The sequence below is a fragment of the Cebus imitator genome, unplaced genomic scaffold, assembly GCF_001604975.1.
Source record: "Cebus imitator isolate Cc_AM_T3 unplaced genomic scaffold, Cebus_imitator-1.0 Scaffold242, whole genome shotgun sequence".
NCBI classification, from domain to species: Eukaryota; Metazoa; Chordata; class Mammalia; order Primates; family Cebidae; genus Cebus; species Cebus imitator.
This window is the reverse complement of record NW_016107557.1, coordinates 1,878,637-1,902,635: the sequence shown is the minus strand read 5'-3', so window position 1 is coordinate 1,902,635 and position 23,999 is coordinate 1,878,637. Positions and strand designations below refer to the sequence as shown.

The 23,999-nt window shown below is 37.7% G+C and overlaps 1 protein-coding gene across 4 annotated transcripts in view; it reads right to left on the bottom strand.

The window, feature by feature from the left end:
• The window catches only part of SPIRE1 (spire type actin nucleation factor 1), a 208,234-nt gene that overhangs the window by 42,055 nt on the left and 142,180 nt on the right, over window positions 1-23,999 (bottom strand). For 2 of the 4 annotated variants that reach the window (XM_017498460.2, XM_017498459.2), the window contains exons 6-9: window positions 22,852-23,016; window positions 13,437-13,523; window positions 11,115-11,244; window positions 4,285-4,326 (exon numbers count right to left, since the gene is read on the bottom strand). In XM_017498460.2, coding sequence (XP_017353949.1) covers window positions 4,285-4,326; window positions 11,115-11,244; window positions 13,437-13,523; window positions 22,852-23,016 — 424 coding nt within the window. The remainder of the gene's footprint in view (window positions 1-4,284; window positions 4,327-11,114; window positions 11,245-13,436; window positions 13,524-22,851; window positions 23,017-23,999) is intronic. The other 2 variants (XM_017498461.2, XM_037727865.1) reach the window with 1 other exon arrangement.

The following is a 23,999-nucleotide window of genomic DNA, read 5'->3' as shown; positions in this document are numbered from 1 at the left end:
CTTAAGTATGAGAGGTAGAGCTCCAGGAAACATTTGATATGTACGTGTGTCCTAGTGCAGCTTTTTCTGACGTTATTTGTAAGAACCATGTAAATTGTTTCTTATTACAAATGATATCTATCTTATTTAATATTTATAATTTCTGCTCATTTTTGAAGGGTTTAAACAAGCTAGAAATAATGGAAGGAAAAGAAAAAAGGGAAAGAGAAGGGAGGAGGAAAGGAAAGAAGGAAAAACCGCTGTCCATTAATTATCTTTTTATGTAAAATTGTTAATTGAGAACTTGACAATTCATGCATTTATTTTATTATTATCTTCCCAGGCATTAAATAGCTAGAATAAATAAATAATTGGTGATGGTGGTGGGGAGTGCTGAAAGGGACAAAAGACAAAAAGCAGCAAGGTTTTATACAAATTATAAAGGTAAAAATCTTTAAATAAATAAATCTTTCAATAAGGAGACAGAATGAGAAACAGAATTGTTGACATTTGTAGGAATCTTCTAAAAGGAGATATGATGGGAAACAGAATTGTTAACATTTTGTAGGAATTTTCTAAGACAAAGCACAAGTATGTCAAATGCACACACCTTCCCCTCTCCTAGCCATATTCTCACAGAGGCTCCCACTGTTGACCTGGCAGCAGATCACTTTCTAATTACTATAATTGGAGTTATCATAATAAGGGAAACACAACCAGCTTCCCACAATGGTCCCACAATTCCAATCGACAAAGCCAGAGTTTCCCTAGGAGTGGCACTGTATCCATACCAATGCATGAGGAACACTCAAATAGTTTTAGTGGCTACATATTTATTTTAATATGCTGCAGAAAAAAAAAAATATTTTTTTGCTGCAGAAGAAAACACTGTATTTTAAGATCCATGGTTTTACTGCTTAAGAAATGTTTAAAGTTGTTTATGGCAGATTAAAATTTTTTAATAGTATTGGTGGCACTTAATGCTGGCAAAAAATCATAAAGATGGCATATGATCTGAAGTTTAGGGAATGCTGTCAAATGACAGTGGCTGCCCTCAGTTCACTTCATTCTCAATGCAGGGGATTTGAGAAATTGTCTAGTAGCTCTCTAATTTCCTGAACCCTGTGCTATGAGATTGATAACGGTTATTTTAGCTAATTGACTGACACTACTGAAAGAAAACATCTGTACTAAATTCAAAGCTTTGAGAAAAACTGAATAAAAAATGGGCTATGAAACAGCCAAGTTTCAAGATGATCTAAACACTGACTGATTTTATCTCACACCACAGAGCTGTAAAAGACTTAATTGAACTTTTTTTTTTTTTTTTTTTTTTTTGGAGACAGGTTCTCATTCTGTTGCCCAGTTTGGAGTGCAGTGGTGCAATCATGGCTCACTGCAGCCTTGACCTCTCAGGCTCAGGCAACACTCCCACCTCAGCCTCTCAAGTAGCTGGGACTACAGGCATGTGCCACCATGCCCAGCTAATTTTTTAGAGAAAGAGAGAGTGAGAGAGTGTGTGTGTGTGTGTAGACAGGGTTTTGCCATGTTGCCCAAGCTGGTCTTATTTGAAATTACTGGGCTTAAGCAAACCACCCACCTGAGCCTTCCAAAGTGCTGGGATTACAGGCGTGAGCCACTACATCCAACAAACATATTTTTAAGAAGTTTGATTACTTATAGTTTTCTGTTTAAATGAGTAAGTTATCATTTTTATTTCAATGTATCAAAAGGGAAAAGCAAAACACTTGGATAGGCTTTGTATTTCTTGTACATAAGATGGCATTTCTTAAAAAAACTGGTGATATTTGTATGTAAGCAAAATATTTTAAGAGGTGAAATATTTAGATAAAGCTTTAGAAGTCACATAACTTAGGCTTAGAACCTAAAATGCATACCCATGATATTAAATATATGTATCTGCTGCCTTATTTAGTGGAAGGAAATGTGACTGGAATATACATTATATACTTAGTATCTGTATAGGAAAAACAAGTTATACTTACCATAAATGATGCTGAATAGATTAAGATTTTCACTAAGAATTATATTTCTAAAATATACTTAAGCAGCAGAATATACTTCATTATGTCATGTTCTACACTTAAGTTCAGACTTATCTACACTATATGTTTACAATGTTTCACTAGTTTGTTCATTTTCCAACTCAGAAAATGCACTCCAATTTTTGAATTTAAGTTAGGAGAACAAATCAATCTTTTTATTTATAATTTGGGAAATTTTAATTAAAAGTTAAAATGCAACAATGAAAAACATAAAAGCAGCACAAGAAATCAAGAATGAAGCATTAGGAAGTCACAAAGTACATGAAGACATGAAATAAATTATAGCAAACAATAAGCAATGAAACCAGATAAAAATTCTCTGCTACCATTTTACATCAAGGAATTTAAGTACCAAGAGCTTTCTTCCGATTCTGTAGACTGCAAGAACATACGGCACACCTATATATGAGGTGTGTGACCATGCATACTGTCAAGATCAGCAATGTATGCCTAATTTAGATTAGTCAATGGTCAATGTGTTTAGGCAGCCAACCACTCCCTTCCTTATTACAGTCCAACTAATGAGGGCATCTTTTGTAGATATTCAAAAGAGATAGAGTATTTATAATGTATACTGCCAACTTTAGTAGTGACATACGCTTCTGAATTTATTTTCCAGACCAAATTTTTTACAAGGTCACTTTGAAAATGGCTGAAAAAATTAAAATTGCCAAATGAATAAAGAAAATAGAAAAAGCTCTCTAGTGGTCAGTCAAAATAGTAAGTAAATGATTGTAAAATATTGTAGTCATGTCTGAGACCTACACAAATAAGCAGAAGATTTAAAAACAGATGGAAACTAGTTTTGTAGCTGAAGATACTCAGCAAACATTCATATACAGAGTATAACAGAACTCTTTCAATACGAATTTGTATGTAAGGTATGCCAACAATTCTTTGCATCTTAAGAGGCACTCCATGGCATTTAAAAGAAAACACTTGTGCCAACATCTCATCTCATTTTATATTTAAAACAGTAGCTTCTAAAATTAAAAACTCTAAATTACAAAATATTTTATTGGGATTAAGCTGGCTTTGAAAATTCACCTGGCTAGGTGAGGTGGTGTGTATTCCTAGCACTTTGGGTGGCCAAGATTGGTGGATTGCTTAAGCCCAGGAGTTCAAGATCAGCTTGGGCAACATGGTGAAACGGTCTTTATTTTCTAAAATAAATAAATTAAAGAAAATTCACTCATATATATTTAAAGTTTTGATTTAAAAAGAGGGTTAATTTGGCCGGGCGAAGTGGCTCATGCTTGTAATCCCAGAACTTTGGGAGGCCGAGATGGGTGGATCACAAGGTCAAGAGATCGAGACCATCCTGGCCAACTTGGTGAAACCCTGTCTCTACTAAAAAATACAAAAATTAGTGGGGCGTGGGGGCACATGTCTGTAGTCCCAGCTATTTGGGAGGCTGAGGCAGGAGAATTGCTTGAACTTGGGAGGCAGAGGTTGCAGTGAGCTGAGATGGCGCCACTGCTCTCCAGCCTGGTTGACAGAGCGAGACTCGGTCTCAAAAAAAAGAAAAAAGAAAAAAAAAAGGGGGGGGGATTAATTTTATAGATCAAATTTAGTCATTTCACTATTAATTGCTGTCTGTTTAACAGAAGGGTCTAAACTTGTACTACAAACCTGAGGCACATAATTATATATTACAACCAAAGCTATTACAATGCTCTTGTATTTTTATAATCTTAATCAGCATTCAAAGTCATTCATGACTAGGCTCTATCCACTGAACACAAAGATACAAAAGACTGCTCTTGCCCATCAACTGAGGTGCCGTAGTCATTTGAAGTAGATAACCATTTTAAGTTCAGTTACTTACATAACTGAATGCTTTAGAGAACAGGAAGTAGGTTTGTCAGAATTTCGTTCCTATAAAGCTTTTTCTATTCTCTTAGGGCAAAGGTTCTGCTGTGGGCTTTAACCTCATTGCTCTAGAAGAGCCTGGGGAGTGACAGCTGCCATAAGATGGGCACCATCTTCTAGAACCATGAGTGTGGTTTGATGGTTCTTCCATAATTCCTTGGAAGAAAATAGGTTTATTGTAGTCTTATATCTTTTTAAGGTATATTGTTTTCAAATAAGCAGAATGGTTTTACTTTACTGACCAGAGCTTAGAGGAAGCCTTTCCATTTTCTTTTTTAACATGTTTGAACAAGCAGATGAATGAAATGTATTTCACAGAAACCACAAAACCCACGTCAGGTGTGAAAGCGTTTTTGTTTTTTTTTACCTGACAAGTCAAAACTGTAAGACATGCTAAGTGGCCGCATTGCTGAAAAAAAGAAAACAAACAATAAAAAGAAAATAATTCAGCTTTTAGGAATATACAGGGAAGACAAAAAAGGGAGACGAATTAATGAAGACCCTTAGTGGCACATGTCAGACTCTAAAGCGGAAGCTAGTGAATGAAAGTCTGAAATACATTAAAATCATGCAAGAGTCTTAGTTTCAATTATATCACTAAGACTTAAGATGGAGGAACAGTAAAAGGAAAAAGTAACTTTTTAAAAAACAAGTTAAAAATGAAAGCATGATAGAGATACAAACATTTTAAAGAATCACAGAATAGGATTTTTGACTTAAATATAAAACAGATTTTTTTAAGCCATGTTTTAAAACATGATTTTAGGGAACCTACAGTTTAAATTTCAGGTAAATTTATCTTCCAATACTTTATGTCAGGATGAAAATCTGGCCCTTGGAATAAAGGCGAAACAATTTATAAAAAATTTTCAGTTCAGCTAGTGCAGCAGCATCACCATTATCTGACAATAAACTACTTATTGTAGGTTGTATAACCTAGTAGTTGAAGGACAGGCCAGACTGCCCAAGTTTGAACCTCAGCTCTGCCACTTACTGGCAGTGTGACCCCAAGCAAGTTACTTAACTTCTCTTTAGTTACTTCATCTGTAAAATGAGAATAATCCTATCTTATGGGATTGTTATAAAGATTAAATAACTTCATGTAAAAAAGGTGCTTAGAATAGTACTTGACACACAGTAAAAATTGAACATAGTAGTCCTTCCTTATCATGATTTCACTTTCCATGGTTTCAGTTATCCATGGTCCAAAAATATTAAATGAAAAATCCCAGAAATAAACAATTCATAAGATTTGTCTATTTATTTTGAGATGGGGTCTTGCTCTGTTGCCAAGGCTGGAGGGCAGTGGGGTAATCTCAGCTCACTGCAACCTCTGCCTCCTGGGTTCAAGCAATTCTCGTGCCTCAGCCTCCTGAGTAGCTGGGATTATAGGCGCCTGCCACACGCCGGGCTACTTTTGATCTACATGCCTTGGCCTCCCAAAGTGTTGGGATTACAGGCATGAGCCACCATGCCCAGTCAATTCATAAGTTTTAAATTGCATGTTCCCTGAATATTGTTATAATTTTTCTATTTTATTATTAGTTGTTATGAATCTCTTACTGAGCCTAATTTATAAACTTTTTCATTGGTATGCATGTAAAGGAAAAAACATATATATGGAGTTTGGTACTATCCATGGTTTCAAGCATCCATTCGGGGTCTTAGAATGTATCTCCCTCTCAGATAAAAGAAGACCACTGTAATTATCCTTTCTTAAAAATAAAATTATTATTTATTTTCTGTTGAAGCATGCTGCTTTTAAAATTTATTGCACATAATAACAACCACTTAATTGTATACTTTAAATCAGTGAATTTTATGGTATGTAAATGCCATAAAGCTCAAAAAAGCTGTTAAAAAGGTTACTGCAGAAATGTGATGATTTTAGGTATTCATGACAGTGAGAATTATCTATTTTCACTGCAGTCCAAAGCTCTTACCAGTACCTTGAGAATAACGCATCAAAGAGAGAACATCTTTCCTGTGACCCAGGTTCAGCATTCCTAGGATTGTTCAGAAACCGCCACATCAGGCACTGAAGCACAGGACTTTAGATATTCATTGGCCATTCTTCCCTTCCTCTCCAACAAAACATAATCTTCGTTTTCTATTCCAAAAACTAAATCCACCAGCACTTCCCAGATTCTCCAAAACTGCTGAAGCCAAAGCAATGCCTCAGTGAATATCTTTTGTCATATCCTTTCTTCCAGTCTTCTAAATCCTCCTCATATAAAGAGGGCAGGATAATTTGAGATGTTAATGATTTCTCCTTGTAATTTTTTGTCACCCCATTTCACGAAGTTGGCCCCTTGGTGAAACTTTGTCACCAAAGACAACCTTGCCTTCCTGACTTTTGATTTCTGGACGCCTGAGGTCCTGGTGGGGGTTATGCCCAGTGTGGAGGGAGGGCCTTTATGGTGGGAGAGGAACACACTGCAGACCAATAGTGGCTTTGGAAGCACAGGCATATCAGTCACAGTATCTCACCAGCTGCTGTTTTCCAGGGAGACAGCCTCTAGACTTCTGATATCCCATTTTAATGGAAAGTAAATATGTCTCTCAGTATATATTTTAGGAGCTGGTTTAAAAGGAACAATTTTTATTTACAACCAAACAGCTCAATATATTTTTTTAAAATGACATGAAGGGAAAGCACTGAATTACATCCCAAACACACCTTAGCAAGATGTCAGAATCATATGTAGATGTTTTTAGATACACACGTCAATAAAGGTGATATGCATGTTAGATGTGACAAATAAAGCAACTATTATTTAACAATCAAACTTACTGTTAGAGGACTGGGAAATAATATTTTAAGTATTTTCATCCTAATGTATAAGTTAGGATTATGTTTTAAATGGGCATTTTACTGTGTTTTAATTATCTCATAGAAAATTGGTTAGGGATTTTGTGTTGATAAGAATAATCTTCCTTAAACTTATCTTGGAAAAAAATTTTTTAAAGTAAAGAAAAAAAATAATCTTCCACTCACCATTCAAAAAACTGTACCTCTAAACTCCTATATTACCTACTGTAGATTTTCATAATTATGTATAGCAAATAAAATATTACATATTCTCACAGCACTCTTCCATCTTCTCTAATATCTTTTTATTCTGCTCTTTTCTTCTCTAGCACATGAATATATCTTTTGAAATAAGGCTGACTACTGTGTAAGAAGGGGATGCAATTATTTTTTGGGAGATGACATTTATGTGTTTTCCAATCTCTGTACCAAAAAGACGATAAAAATTGAGGATCATGTCAATTAAGATATTTAGAAGAAAGAAAATAATCAGAGACATGAACAAAGACTGATGTACAAAATTTCAGACTTACTAGGAAAAAATGGAAAAAACTTGTGAATCAGGAAAATAGGTAAATAAAACCCAATTTAGCTATCTGTTGGGAGATCACATCCTTGTAAATCGTATTTGTTGTCACATTTAATGACATAGGAAGATGGTCATGCCACATACAACATTAGATGCAGAGAAAATAATACTGTATATACACAGTTTTCATTGTCATTTTGTAATGTACAAGTAGATACACAGTGGATGCCTCTGACTGCTGTAATTATGGGTAACATTTTCTTCTTTAAACATTCAGACATTTTTGCCATTGCTGCAGTGAGCTCCTACTTACAATTATACATAGGGGAAAAGTGATAAAAAATATTTAGGGGAAATCTTCTTCAAGTTAATTCTGCCAACATTATCATAACTGAACTTCCCAAATCAAAACTGTATAGTAATAACTAACACAGTTCTGTAGAAAAAAATGACCAAAATCTTTCACTATCCAATTAGGGTTTAATAGCATTTTGAACTCAGAATTCTGGAAGTAAGACTCTTACAGAACAATCACTTTCTATAACAGCTCAATTCTGGTTATTGTGAAATACCAACTGTCAAGGCCTTAAAGACATACTTAACATAAAAAAATGATATTTAATTATTCTAAAGTAGAGCTTCCATTAGTTAGCAATTAAATGTAATTCTAAAAAGTGAAACTGGGCTGGGTGCGGTAGCTCATGCCTGTAATCCCAGAACTTTAGGAGGCTGAGGCGGGTGGAACACAAGGTCAGGAGTTCGAGACCAGCCTGGCCAACATGGTGAAACCCTGTCTCTACTAAAAATTAGCTGGGCATGGTGGCATGTGCCTATAATCCCAGCTACTCAGGAGGCTGAGGCAGGAGAATTGCTTGAACTGGGACCCGGGAGGTGGAGGTTCCAGTGAGCCAAGATCGCACCACTGCACTCCAGCCTAGGCTACAAAGTGAGACTCTGTTTCAAAAAAGAAAAAGACAAAAAAGAGGGATTCCCCGCTCTGGGTTCCCCTCCCACAAGAGCATGGGAGCTGTTCTCTCTCTATCTCTCTCACTCTAATAAATCGTTCTTCTAAACATAGAAAAGAAAAAAGTGAAACTAAAGAATGTGACAAAGGCTTGCTATGAGAGATTGAATCACTAATAAAAAAGCTCCCTAACAAAGAAACGCCCAGGACCAGATGGATTCACTGGTGAATTCTACCAAATATTGAAAGAAGAATTAATGCCAATCCCTCTCAAGCTCTTTCAAAACAATGAAGATGAAAGAACACTTCTAATTTTGTTTTATGAGGCCAAAAACCCCAAAACTACAGGCTAAAATCCTTAATGAATACAGATTCAAAATTTACAACAAAATACTAGCAAACTGAATCCATCAGCACAATAAAAGGATCATACATCATGACCAAGTGGGATTTATCCCTGGGATGCAAAGACAGCTTAACATATGAAAGTCAGTTAACATGATACACCACAGTAACAGAATGAAGAATAAAACTCACATGATCATCTCAAATGCAGAGAAAGCATGTAACAAAATTCAACACGTTTTCATAATAAAAACACTTAGCAAACTAGGAAAGGAAGAAAATTAACTCAACATAATAAAGGCCACATATGGAAAGCTGACAGTTAACATCATGCTCAACAGAGAAAAACTGAAAGCTTTTCCTCTAAGATCAGGAACAAGGCAAGGATGACCACTTCTATATTCAACATAGTACTGGGAGTTCCAGCTAGAGCAATTAGGCAAAAAAAGAAATAAAAGGTATCCAATCGGAAAGAAAGTAATAAAAGTGTCCCCGTCTGCAGATGACATGATCTTATAGATAGAAAACTCCATAAAAATTTTTTCAATACACTAACAACAAACTATCTGAAAAAAATATGAGAAAAACAATCCCATTGACAACAGCACCAAAAAGAATAAAATATCTAGGAATAAATTTAATTAAGGAAGTAAAAGATTTAAATATAAAAACTATAAGACAGAAATAAATGGAAGAATAATGTTCATGAATTTAAAGACTTACTGCTAACATGTGAATACTACCCAAAGCTATATACAGATTCAACAGAATCCCCATGAAAATCCTAATGGTATTTTTTACAGAAATAGAAAAGATAATCCTAAAATTCCTATGGAACCACAAAAGACAAGGAATAGCCAATTAATCTTGAGAAAGAGTAACAAAGCTGGAGACATCACATTTTCTGATCTTAAACACTTTCTGATCTTATATAAAGTTACAACAATCAAAACATCATGGTACAGGCAAACAACAGTGGAACAGAACAAAGAGTCCAGAAATGAACCCGCACATATACAGTCAACTGATCTTCTCTCTCTCTCTTTCTTTCTTTCCATGGAATCTTGCTCTGTCACCCAGGCTAGAGTGCAGTGGTGCACTTACAGCTCACTATAGCCTCAATCTTCTGGGCTCAAGTGATCTACTCTGAAGCTTTGTCACCAGAAAGTACATTTAATTTTCCCAACACATGAGAGTATTCTGTACAACCCAGAGCTGTACTAGGGACACAACAAGGAACAAGACAGACATGGGCCCTGTCATCACGAAGGTAACACAACAGAAGGACTAGGATTAAAAAAGGAAAATCAATATGGAGTGGTAGAAGAGTTCAAGACTGGAAGCCGAAGGCAGTCAGGGCTGCTGTGACAGATGACGGCCTCGGCAGGGATAGTGGCTGCTAGGCTGAGAAGAGTGGAAGATTAAAAAGATCCAGAAGAAGTAAAATCAACAGGGGTTGGCCATTAGGTAAGAGTCAAAGATTATGTTAAGGTTTCTACATCAGGAAAACAAAATGAGATGGTTTGGGGAGAGACAGGGTAAGTTCACTTGTAGGCATGTTGGGTTTATCTTGCCTGAAGGATATGAGAAGGCTCTATCTAGCAGACATCTGGATGTATGGGTCTGAATTTTTAGAGATCTGTCCTGTAGGCTATGAGCTAGAAGGTAGCCAGAAACAAAAACCACTAAAGAAGGTATGGTTGCTCAGGGAGAATAGAACCTAGTATAGAAACCTGAAAGTCCAAGAGTCTGAAAGATACAGAAAAAGAGATCAGAGGAGAAAACCAGCAGAGTGTGGGTCACAGAACCAGATCTTTTCCTGTTAAGGCATCACTATAGACTGTTTTCCTAATTTTCTCTGGATTCTTTGGACATTTTTAGTATTACAAACTGAAAGACAGTCATATAAACAAAAATGTTGACAAACATAATATGGCCTTTCTATATATCAAAATCAGCATGTGCTTATAGTATACACACACACAAAAAAAGAATGACTATAAAGGAAGTTTAAAAATAAGTGATATCAGGTAATAACATGCTTTCAGGACATAATACCATATTTTAAAACCCATAATAAAGAAACATAAGGTAAAACTATATATTATTTATATTTCTAAAATATAATACATTATCTTTGTATGTACAATTTATAAAGTATTTTTATCATAATACAATTCTTACATAAAAGTCATAATGTAGGTTAAGAGGAATTTTAATCCCCCTTCTGCCAATGAAGAAAATGATGCTCAGAGAGGTAAAGGCTTTCCTAAAACATCAGCCTAGAGACTGGCAGAGCTCTTTCAATAATGGCATGATGTTCTCATATAGTTCAATATTAGATGGGGGAAGGATTTCCCATCCTATAAATTTCAAGAAGTGTAAGAGGGTATGCATGTGAGAAAGTGAGTGAGAACAAGTGAGATACAGAGAAATGAACAAGGAATGAGAACTCCATGGACCATCTTTACTTTCATGGGGCTGGGCGTATAAAGATCCTTTCCCAGGGGATGACTCTAGACTGAGTACAGGATGCAGTGAACTCACCTAATCTGCTACGTCTAATCTCCTCTGGTGAGACAGGCCGCAGCTTTCTTTCTGCTTTAATTTCTTCTAATATTCTTTCATGGAGGCTGCGTGGCCGTGGTGGGGTTGGTTTCAGTTTTCTGGCTGAGGCCTTGAAAATAAGCAAAACGGCTAGAGACTTGAGTAATTAAGTAATTTTTACTGAAGTCCAGTCATATAGTATAGTATTATAAATTACATTTCATTGATTGAAACACTGCTTAATAAAAGAGTATTTTCAAGTCATTAAATATTAAGATTCCTAAAGCAATAGGGAGATTATTAGATGTCAGAGTGATTTGGTTATACATGCTCAAATTTTCTTTTATTGCTTATAGAAGGGGTCTCGCTCTGTTGCCCAGGCTGGAGTGCAGTAGTGCAATTTCAGCTCAATGCAACTGCTGCCTCCTGGGTTCAAACGATTCTTATGCCTCAGCCTCCTGAATAGCTGGGATTGCAGGCACATGCCACCACATCTGGATAATTTTTGTATTTTTAGTAGAGACAGGGTTTCGCCATATTGGTCAAGCTGGTCTCAAATTCCAGACCTCAAGTGATCCACCCTCCTCGGCTTCTCAAAGTGCTGGGATTACAGGATGAGCCACTGTGCCTGGCCTACACCTCTGAACTTCTAAGCTCAAGGGGTCCTTCTGCCAGAGCCTCCCAAGTATTTGGGATTCCAGGCGCATGTCACTGTGCCTGGCTTGCTCAACTAATTTTAAGCAGTTATAATTATGTTCCCTATATCCTAGTGTGATAGGCAATCAACTGCAATATTACTACTGCAATATTACTATCACTATTGCTGTGTGTGTGTGTGTGTGTGTGTGTGTGTGTGTGTGTGTGTGTTTTGTTTTTGGGACAGGGTTTTACTCTGTCATTCAGGCTGGAGTGCAGTGGCACAATCATGGCTTACTGTGGTCTTGACCTGCTAGGCTCAAGTGATCCTTCCACCTCAGCCTCCTGAGTAGCCAGGACAACAGGTGTGTGCCACTGCACCCTGCTAATTTTCTTTTTTCCTTTCATTTCTTTGTAGAGACAGGGTCTCTATGTTGCCCAGGCTGGTTCTGAATTCCTGGGTTCAAGCAATCCTCCCATCTTGGCCTCCCAAAGGGCTGGGATTACAGGTGTGAACACCCCACTTTACCATTTTAGTAACTTTTAAAGTAACATTTAGTAACATTTTTTAGTAACTCACCATAATCTTCTTAGATTATTATTATCTCCATTCTATAATTGAGGAAATAAAGGCTCTGGGAGGCTGATTAACTCCCTTATAGACATATGGCTGCTAAATTATGGAGCCGGTATGCAAGTCCAGGTTCACATGGTCCATGTTCCTTCTATTCTACCATGACCTCCTGTCGTAAAATCATTTCCTAGGTGGCCCTCTTGCCTTCTTTAGAAAAGATTTATAAATGTGATCATTAATTATGCTTTAGTTGTATATAAACTGAGAAATGCTTTCTAGTTACTTTATGTACATTGATTTGAGAGACTTTTGTGAGCACTGGCGATTAAGCCAGGTAAAAAAGAAGAAACAAAGAACAGAAGAAACACAAACTAATGTTCAAACAGATTAGAATATTCTGAGGCTATGGTTGCTGCAAAGAACTCTGTTAACAGAGGAACATGATAATTAACATAGAAGTGGATGTTCAGCAGGGTGGATTTATTATAAAATATGTCAATATGACAATTTAATCATGGAGGGGTGGCTGCATCCTTAGTAAACTGGAAGGGCAATCCACTCTGGGACTATCTGGTATTACATTTAGCTGATATCTAGGAGTTATGTGGCCAGATTTTGCACCACGACCCAGGTTGTTTTGAGTAAAAACATCCTAAGACAGCCTTGTATTAAGTAATTTTAAGATTTTTCAGTGACTTAAGAATGTAATTTACAAGTCTAGCTGTGGTGGCTCATGTCTGTAATCCCAACACTTCAGGAGGCCGAGGTGGGAGGATTGCTTGAGGCCAGGAGTTTGAGAACAGCGTGGGCAACATGGCAAAACCCTGTCTCTACAAAAATTTAAAAGTTAGCCTGGGCATAGTGGTACACATCTGTGGTTCCAGCTACTTGGGAGGCTGAGGTGGGAAGATCACTTGAGTCCCAGGGGTTACTCCAGCCTGGGTGACACAGTGAGACTCTGTCTCAAAAATAAAAAGAATATAATTTATAGCTGGGCTTCATCTTTATAGAGTAAAAAGGTCAGAGGAAAACTGAGCTCTAGAGATGACACCCTAGAATACAATAATTCATTATGGTATCTCCAATCTAGAGGACTATGTCAAATTACATACTGGATTTAAAGGAGGTCTGGATCTGATGAAGTCGAGGATGATTTCATGAGCACTCTTTTTTAACCGAGGGGGAATATCACCATTCACCTAAAAGGAGACAAAAAGTAGAAGATTCACGTGACTATGTAAGATTATCATGAATTTCCTGGGTATAGCTGTCATCTCAAATATGCCACAAAATTAGTGAAGTGTAATTACCAAAGACATATTTCAAATCAATAAAGTGAGGAGTAAATGGCTGAGTGATTCAGAGAAAAAAACCGTGAAACTGAAGAAAATCCAAGTTTAAGTCTATTACTCTGGGAAATTTTAACAAAAAGTTTCTAAAATTATGAATGTAAATGGAATAAATAATACTTAAGCTTATTAAATATTTTATAACTTAAAAAACTTTTCACCTCTTATTTTCCTCCTTTTAAAAAACCTAGGTAGGCTGGGCGCAGTGGCTCACACCTGTAATCCCAGCACTTTGGGAGACCCAGGTGGGCAGATCACCTGAGGTTGGGAGTTTGAGACCAGCCTGGCCAGCATGGTGAAACCCTGTCTCTACTAAAAATACAAAAATTAGCCAGGTGTGGTGGCAGGTGCCTATAATCCCAGCTACTTGGGAAATTGAGGCAGGAGAATTGCTTGAACCTGGGAGGCGGAGGTTGTAGTGAGCCGAGATGGCACCACTGCACTCCAGGCTGGGCAACAGAGTGTGAGACTCCATCTCAAAACAAAACAAAACACCTAGGTAATAGAAAAAATAAAAACGGAGCCACAATTCACATTTTGTAAATAAAACTCAAATGCAGAGCAGAGGTATCTGCCTACATCCACAGAACTTTTAAGTAGAAGAGCTATTGTGGAGGACCAGTCTGTCTCTGATTCTACTCTAATGTCCTCTCTTTTTAAAGTAATGTGTTAAAAATTTTTTTTCTTAAATATTTTTTTAAAATCCAGAAAACCACAAGAAGTAACAACTTAAATTCCCACCTGACTACTTAGAAGCTACAGTCATGACCAGTTTGTCTTATTTGCTTCCCAGTCTTGTTTGAACAAAATAGAACCTCAATGGCCACTCCCAGGCCCAGCCCCTTCCCCAGACATGGCCACCATATTGAGCTCAGAGTGTGTGGCAAACCTGCTGGGGCACACTCAACATCCACTATCCTCCCTCTCCCCCCGCCCTGAACGAGGGCAGGATGGCCCAGAGCAAACTCAGAAATAACTGCCGCTGCTTGAGCCAAGACAGACATATGACGGCTGGTTTTACGGAGGGTGACCAAGAAGCAGAATCAGTGGCCTACCGTGGTACCACCCACTACTTCTGGATTTCATATTATGTAGATTTTAAAAAACCTTATTGTATAAAACAATTTAATCAGACTTTTCTATTACTCATTAGTCTACTCCTGAATAGAATAATATGTATCTTTCTGGCTAATTTTCACATGCTTTCTTTGTATCCTAAGAGCAGGAATGAGAATGGATTAACGGAAGCCAAGGCTCTATGTTTCATTCCCAAAACAAGCACATTAACTGCAGTCTCCTCAGTAGTCAGAAGCTGTATCCTAGGTCCCAACTACCGATGTGGGACAATGCTCCTGAGGGAGGCAAGCAGGCCAGTATGGACCTAAGTCAGTACGAGTGGAATGCTTGGGACCAGAATGTCTCAGATTTTTAAATATTTACATTATACTTATCCAAAAATCTGAAATGCTCCAATGAGAATGTCTTTTGAGTATTACAATGGCACTCAAAAAGTTTGTTGGAGCACTTCAGATGTTCAGGTTTGTGATACTAAACCCGTAATAAGAAGTGGCTGTGTGAAAACCATTCTGCTGCTGGGTCAGTGAAATTATTTTCCTGTAAGTAAACAAGCTCTCTGAAGTGAAATGAGAAATGATTCCTGGATGAACACAAATAGTAGATGCTTAAGTAAATAAGATCAGTTATAGAAACTTGGTATTATTTTTGAGCAACAATGCGATAAACAAACAAAAAACTTTTTTGTATTTTTAGCAGAGATGGGGGTTTCACCACGTTGGCCAGGCTGATCTTGAACTCCTGACCTCAGGTGATCCACCCACCTCGGCCTTCCAAAGTGCTGGGATTTTGGGCATGAGCCACCATGCCCACCCCAACAAAATATTTCTAATACATAAAATGATTCCCTTTGAAAAATTTAAAACATTTACCCTGTACTCAGTCTTGTTTTTGAAATAATTTTCTTTTTTTAGCCATTGCCCAGGTTAGAGAGCAGTGGCATGACCACAGCTCACTGCAGTCTAGACCTTCCCGGCTCAAGTGATCCCTCCACCTCAGCCTCCTGAGTAGCTGGGACTACCCCAGCTAGTTTTTAATTTTTTGTAGAGATGGGGGTCTATGTTGCCCAGGCAGGTCTTGAACATTCAGGCTCAAACGATCCCAGCACTTGGCCTCCCAAAGTGTTGGGATTATAGGTGTGAGTGACTGCACTCTGCCCTTTTATTTTTATGGAGATGGGGTCTCACTAAGTTGTCCAGGATGCTCTCAAACTCCTGGGCTCAAGCAATCTTCCTGCCTTGGCCTCTCCCAAAGTGTTGGATTGCAGGCATGAGTCACTGTGCTTGGCCTTTTATTTTCATCTTAAATAAAGCAGAACCATTAATGATGACATAAGACCACAACTAGTAACCTACAAAACTAACTTACAGTTTAGTGATTGATATTGGGCCCCTAATGAAATTTCAAAAGGTGTGAGATAAGGGCCAAACGTCCTTCTTTGCATGTTGTTAACAAGTTGTTCTAATATCATTTGATGAGGAGACCTATTATTTCTCTATTTAATGGTCTTGGCACCCTTGTCATAAATTGATTAAACATAGGTGTATGGGTTTGTTTTTGTACTCTGGATTCTGTTTTTCTATCCTACACTGTTTTAGCTACTATAGCTTTGTTGTAAGTTGTAAAATGGGGATGTGTGAGTCCACCAACTTTTTCTTTTTCAAGATTGTTTTGATTATTTGGGATTTCTTGAGATTCCATAAGAATTTTTGAATCGATTTTTCTATTTCTGCCAAAAAAAAAAATGACATTGGGATTCTGACAGAGAATAATGTTTGACCCTTGCCTCACACCATTATATATATAAATTAACTAAAAAAAAGAGATTAAAGACCTAAATATAAGAGTTAAAACTATTTATAAATGTCTCAGATGAGAACATAAGGGAAGATCTTCATGAACTGGATTTGGTAATGAATTCTTAGATATGACACCAAAATCACAAGCGACAGAAGGCAAAAATACATAAACTGTATTTCAGCAAAATTAAAACCTTTTGTGCATCAAAGGAAACTAACAAGGAAGTGAAAAGACAGTTTGCAGAATGGGAGAAAATACTTGCAAATTATGTATCTGCCAGTAGTCCACTATCCAGAATATATAAAGAATTGTTACAACTTAACAGCAAAAATACAAACAACCCAATGAAAAAATGAGTACAACACAGCCATTAAAAAAAGAATGAAATCATGTCCTTTGCAGCAGCATGGATGGAGCTGAAGGCCATTATCCTAAGTGAACTAACTCAGAAACAGAAAACCAAATACCACATGTTCTTACTTGTAAGTGAAAGCTAATAATGAGTACACATGGACTCAAAGACAGAAACAGTGAGCATTCCAAAAGTGGGGAGGTTGAGAGTAGGGGGTCAGGGTTGAAAAATTACCTGTCAGGTACAATGTTCACTATTTAGGTGATGAGTATACTAGAAACCCAATCTCCACCAGCATGCAATGTAACAAACAGGCACGTGCACCCCCAAATCTAAATTAAAAATTTTTTAAATACAAAATCTGAACAGACATTTCTTCAAATATATACAAATGGTCCACAAGCACATCAAACATGTATGACGTGAGTCATCAGGGAAACGCAAATCAAAACCACCATGAGATATCATGTTACACTGCTAGGGTAGCTATAATTAAAACCAAAATGGACAACAGCAAGTGTTGGCAAGGATAGGAGAAACTGGGGCCCTCATACACTGCTGGTAGGAATATTAATTGGTTTAATTGCTGTGGAACACAGTTTGGCAGTTTCTCAATAAGCCAAACATAGAACTACTATATTATCCAGCCACTCCACTCCCAGGTATATACTCCAAATAACTGAAAACAGGTATTCAAACAAAACCTTGTACAAGACTATTCACTGCAGCACTACTCATGTTAGTGAAAAGAAAAGAACTCTATCGGAAAAAACCCAAATGTCCATTTGGGTCATGAATAAACAAATTATGATATATCTGTACAGCCATAAGAAGGAGTAAAGCACCTCACCAGGCGCGGTGGCTCACACCTGTAATCCTAGCACTTTGGAAGGCCGAAGAGGGCGGATCACCTGAGGTCAGGAGTTCAAGACCAGCCTGACCAACATGGAGAAACCCCATCTCTACTAAAAATACAAAATTAGCCAGGCATGGTGGCACATGCCTGTAATCCCAGCTGCTTGGGAGACTGAGGCAGGAGAATTGCTTGAACCTAGGAGGCAGAGGTTGTGGTAAGCCGAGATCACACCACTGCACTCCAGTCTAGGCAACAAGAGTGAAACTCCACCTCAAAACAAAAGAAGCGGTAAAGTACCTCAACATGATTTAGTATATTGTATAACCTTGGCAATATACTAAATGGTACTGAACTGTACATTTAAAATGGGTAATTTTATGTTATGTGAATTTTATCTTCATTAAAAATATATATAATAAAAAAGAAAACTGCAAGAAAAAAATCAGAGTTATTTTAAAAGCCTTTTAGGCTAGGTGTGGTGGCTCATGCCTATAATCCTAGCACTTTGGAAGGCTGAGGCAAGAGGACTGCTTAAGCCTAGGAGTTCAAGACCAGCCTGGGCAACATAGCAAGACCCTATCTCTACAAAAAATTAAAAGAAATTACCATGTGTGGTAGTCTGCACTTGTAGTCTCAGCTACTCAGGAAGCCGAGGTGGGTGAACTGCTTGAGCTGGGGTGGTCAAGGCTGTGGTGAGCCGTGACTGTGTCACTGTACTCCAGCCCAGGCAAGAGAGCAAGACTCTGTCTCAATCAATCAATCAATGTCTTTTATTTACCAAAGGAAAAACATAATTTTCTCTGTTCGTAAACATTTTCCATTTGGGATGCACAGTTCTTTGTCATTCTGTCTATCACTCACCATTACTTCCCTAAGCCTCACTTAGGGTGCTTATAACATACAGATTCCTAGAACTGTTAAATCAGCAACCTCGAAAGGAATCTATCTTAATTCTTAGTATGACTACTATTTAGCACAATTATTTTCTCTGATAAAAAGAGAAAGATTCCTGCAGTGTAAAACTATCCGCTAAAAACTAAGAAAAACAAACAACAAAAAAAAAAGATTTAGCAATGTCAAAGATGACAGGTAAAATACATTAATGATAAAACAAACAGCAATGTTAATGATCTATTAGGACTTATTTTAACACTAATATGAATTTTTTAATAACTCCTTCTGGATAAGAAGGAAAATCACCTGAGATTAACATTAAGTGCTCACCCAATTAGAGAGGACAAAGTTCTAATAGGTATATATTTGAAAAAGATAACCCAGTATTGGCAATAGGAATGGTCCTGCGAAACTAATAAAAATGTAAACTGGCACAACCCTTCTGGAGAGAAATTTTGCAAAATATTAAGTACTAAAATTTAAAAGGTACATTATTAAAAAAGAAAATGTGCATTTTATTTGGTCTATTCATCTTACCAATAAAAATTTAAACCATGGTGATAATTGGATGTTTGCATTTGAATGTTCATCATAATACAGATTAAAACAATGAAAACTGGAAATTATTAATAGGGGGTTGGGTACACAAGCCACAGCACACACATCCAAGGAAATACCCTGTGTGTTCCTCCAGATACAATCTTTCGTCTTCTTTTAAATGCTTCTTTAAAGAAACTCATACTGTATACTCACTATCACCATTGCCTTACCTACCACCCTAAAATCTGAGGTTTCTCTCTTTTACTTTAATAAAAGAATCAAATAATTTCCATGTTGCTAAATCTGTTAACCATTTCACAGTGCTCATTTGACCTCTCTGAAACACTGCCTGCTCTTTGTAGCTGCACCTCCACTTCCCCTGACTTTCCAGCCTTCTCTCTGGCTATGCCTTGCTCGTCTTTGTTTTGGCAGATTCTCCTACTCATCCTTCAGTACTGAGGCTGCACAGCTTCTGTCCTGAGCTGTCTTTTCATCTCACCTCTCCAGTCTCCTGCATTCTGTTCTATCCTCTAATGATGGCAAGTTGTTTTTGTTGTTCTCATGTGTCAGATCCCATTGTTTCTTGGTCTTTGAATACAATGTTTTGTGTGTGTTTGTGTGTTTTTTCACCCCCTACTTAGCTCCTCCCCTGCTGGTTATCAGTGGCTCCCAAAATACTGGAAGCTTTGAGAGAACAGAGATTGTAATATGTTCTTCCAGAGTCAGAGTAAGGTCTACTACATGAAAAGTGCTTAACACATATTTATTCAATTAAAATGAAATTAAGAAATACAAACAGCTAGCAAAGGTTTTTAAATGTTTAAATGCATGAAAGAAATGTAGATTTTAAAAATGAAACAATATTTTCTTTCAGTCAAATTGGTCAGCCCCAAAGGATACCCAGTTTGTGCAAAGGTGTGAAGCAATGGGCAAAACTATTCTGTTATAAATAATCATCATCCCAGTATTTCTGAGGGTGACTGGGCAATATGCACGTAGCACACAGCATAGGCTTTGCTGGGGCCAGACAGAATAAGGCTGACCCTCAGCTCTGCCTTGTAACCAGCTGTCTGAACTTGGGATGTTACTACTGAGCATCTCTAAATTTCAGTTTCCTCATCTGTAAAGTAAATCAGATTTGATGAAAAGTGAAATTAGTTAACATTAATAGTATAATGTTATATATAACATATATAAATATATATTTATATATTTATATATAATTATATTCTATATATTTGTTATATAAATATATACAAAATAATTATATTTATTATAAATAAATATAAATTTATGCTATAATGTTGTATATACTATAATGTTATATATAATAACTAATATTATATAACAGTTGAAATGCTATAGCTTATTAAAATTAACAAGCAGCTCAAATAGCCACTTAAACCAATTTACTACAAAACCAAGTGATATGGTTGGGCACAGTGGTTCACACCCATAATCCCAGCACTTTGAGAGGCTGAGGTGGGCAGATCACCTGAGATCAGGAGTTCAAGACCAGCTGGGCAACATGGCGAAGCCCCGTCTCTACTAAAAATACAAAAATTAGCCAAATGTGGTGGTACGTGCCTGTAATCCAGCTACTTGCGAGGCTGAGGCATGAGAATCACTTGAATCTGGGAGGCGGAGGTTGTAGTGAGCTGAGATTGCGTCACTGCACTCCAGCCTGGGTAAAAACAGTAAGACTGTCTCAAAAACAAAAAACAAACAGGTGTTACATGTTTCATAAGAACTTTCCAATATAAAATAACTTTGATCAAACTCCCTCAAAAACGTGGATGGAATTCATTAATCCATCCCGTAACTATTTATTGAGCACTGTATTCAGTATTTGGTTGCATGTCAGGCACATGTTCTTGTTAAAGGGGATAAACAGTGAGAATAACTAAGTTCTTGTCTTTGTAAGGGAGACAGACAATAAATCTGGAAATACATGGCAATTTCAGCTAGTGAAACATGAGAGCAGAGAGAGAAGACTTTTCTAATGAGGGGAAACTTGAGCACAGGCCTGAAAAGTAAAGAGACAAATTATATGGCTATGTGGGAAAGGACAGTTCCTGAGAGAAGGAATATCCAAGGCAAAAGGGTCTATTGCAGGAGCACACCAGGCACTGCTGAGACACTGGCATAGATCAGGGCGATTAATGAGGAGAACCCAGCAGGGAGGCATAGTAGGAGATGAGGTCTGAGAGGTAACCTGGATCCAGCTGTGTAGGCTGTGCCAGCCACGGTAAGGACATAGAGTTTCTTCCGAGTGTGATGAAGAGCCAGAGGAAGATTCTGAATAGAGCAATAACACGATCGTATCTTTTACTTAAGAAGGCTACTTGGCTGTTTTTGGGAAAAACAGGTTGAAAGGGGGCAAGGGTAAAAGCAGGAAGGCCACTTAGAGGTTACTGTCATAGTCTGATGAGAGATAATGGTGGCTTGGAATAGAAGATATTTTGGCCAAGTGCTCACGGCTGTAATCCCAGCACTTTGGGAGGCAGAGGCAGGTGGGTCACTTGAGCTCAGTCAGGGATTTGAGAGAAGCCTGGGCAACATGGTGAAACTCCGTTTCTACAAAAAAATACAAAAAACACTAGCCGGGCGTGGTGGTGCACGCCTATGGTCCCAACTACTAGGGAGGCTGAGGTGGGAGGATCCCTGGAACATGGGAAGTTGAAGCTGCAGTGAAGCTGTAATCGTGCCACTGCACTTTAGCCTGGGTGACAGAGCAAGACCCTGTCTCAAAAAAAAAAAAAAGATACCTCAAGTGGAAATGGAGAGAAGTGGTCAGAATCAGGTTATAGTTTAAAGACAGAGCTGTACGAATTTGCTAATGAACTAGATATTCCACTTCTAGGAATGTAAGGATTTCATGGTGGCTATTTGAAAAGATTTACATACAAAGATACACAAAATATGCTGCTTATAATGGGACACAAGATGATTAGTTTAATAAACTCTGGAATAGCCATAAGCTAGAAAAGACTAGCCATTTAGAAATGATAATGTTGAATAAATAATGACATGGAAAAAACAATCACAATATGTTAAGCAAAACAACTGGTAATAAAACAAAGCATTCTATATTATTTTGTCCAAATAAAGTGCAGAGAAACAAGGCTAACAGTTATCAATCATCATGTTAACAAAATTTCTCTCTGGGTTATGGAATTATATGTTCATAACTTTCCTTCTTTAAGCTTAATGTACTTTCCAAATTTTCTACAATAATCAAGTATTACTTGCATAAAAAGAAATAATTTTAAAATTTTAATATTAAAACTATTTTTAATTAATGCAATTATAGATGAATAACCATTTGAGTCCATTAATATTTTTTTGTTTTTCTTTTTTGAGGCAGGGCCTCACTCTGTTGCCCAGGCTGGAGTGCAGTGGCTTGATCTTGGGTCATTGCAACCTCCACCTCCTGGGTTCAAGAGATTCTCTTGCCTCAGCCTCTCAAGTAGATGAAACTACAGGCGTGCACCACCACACTCAACTAACTTTTATATTTTTTGGTAGAGATGGGGTTTCACCATGTTGGCCAGGCTGGTCTGGAACTCCTGACCTCAGGAGATCCACTCGCCTCGACCTCCCAAAGTGCTGGGATTACAGGAGTGAGCCACCACGCCTGGCATAACAGTTTTGTTACTTACCATCACTTTTCGCAAAGTATATCTTTTGCAGCGAATGTCATCCATTAGCATCTCATAAGGGGTGAGCTGATATTCAATGGGCAACGGATTGTACTGCCGTTCTTGGACCTTCTTAAGTTTTACCCCATTCCTCAAATCCCTCATCACCTGTACCCAGAATCGTGCCTGAAAGAATCAAGGATAGAGAGACATCAATGAATAAATGTACTAGTTTCTTCTAAATAGCTAGTCATACAGAATAAATGAAGAGCTTGAATTACAAAACAATGAGTAAACAACCAAAAACTATATTAAAAATCAGATTTTAGGTACTAAAAGATGGGTAGAAAGCAAGTAGACAATCTATAGGCTCTCCCTGCTGAGACACATGGGTTTAAACCTAAGCTCCACCACTGTGGTAGGCTGCATTAAGGGCTCAGGTTGTTCACACTTCCCTGTGTCTACGCTGTTATGTTTCTCTGTTCACTAAAGGGGGTTATATTTCCCACACCCTGACTTTCGGTTTGGTTATATGATTTGCTTGGCCATAGGAACAGTGGTGGGTGTGATAAGACAAAAGGCTTCAAAAGGATATGTACAATGGGCTTGTCCCTTGTGTTTCTGTTATGGTCATGAGAATGTCAAGCCTGGGTTAGCCTGTGGTCCCAGGATAAAGATAGATAAGGTACCGGTAGAGTGGCGCTACCACAGGGGATCTGGAGACCCACGAGCTAGTAACTTAGTGCTTTTGCTTGATGTGGCTGTGATTTTTGTAGTGGTTACTGACACATTATTCCTGTGGCCACAGCTGACTGAGATACAACCACCTGCCAGCAATTTGATATGGAGCAAGTTGCTACACCTATCTGAGCCGTAGTTTCCTCATCAATAAAAGAAGAGGTACTTTATTACTTGTTAAGAAGATCATTGGGAGGCCAAGGCAGGTGGATCACAAGGTCAGGAGTTTGAGACCAGCCTGACCAACATGGTGAAACCTCATCTCTACTAAAAATACAAAAATTAACTGGGCATGGTGGCACGCACCTGTAATCCCAGCTACTCAGGAGGCTGAGGCAAGAGAATTGCCTGAACCTGGGAGGCGGAGGTTACAGTGAGCCCAGATTGTGCCACTGAACTCCAGCCTGGGCAACAGAGTGAGACTTTGTCTC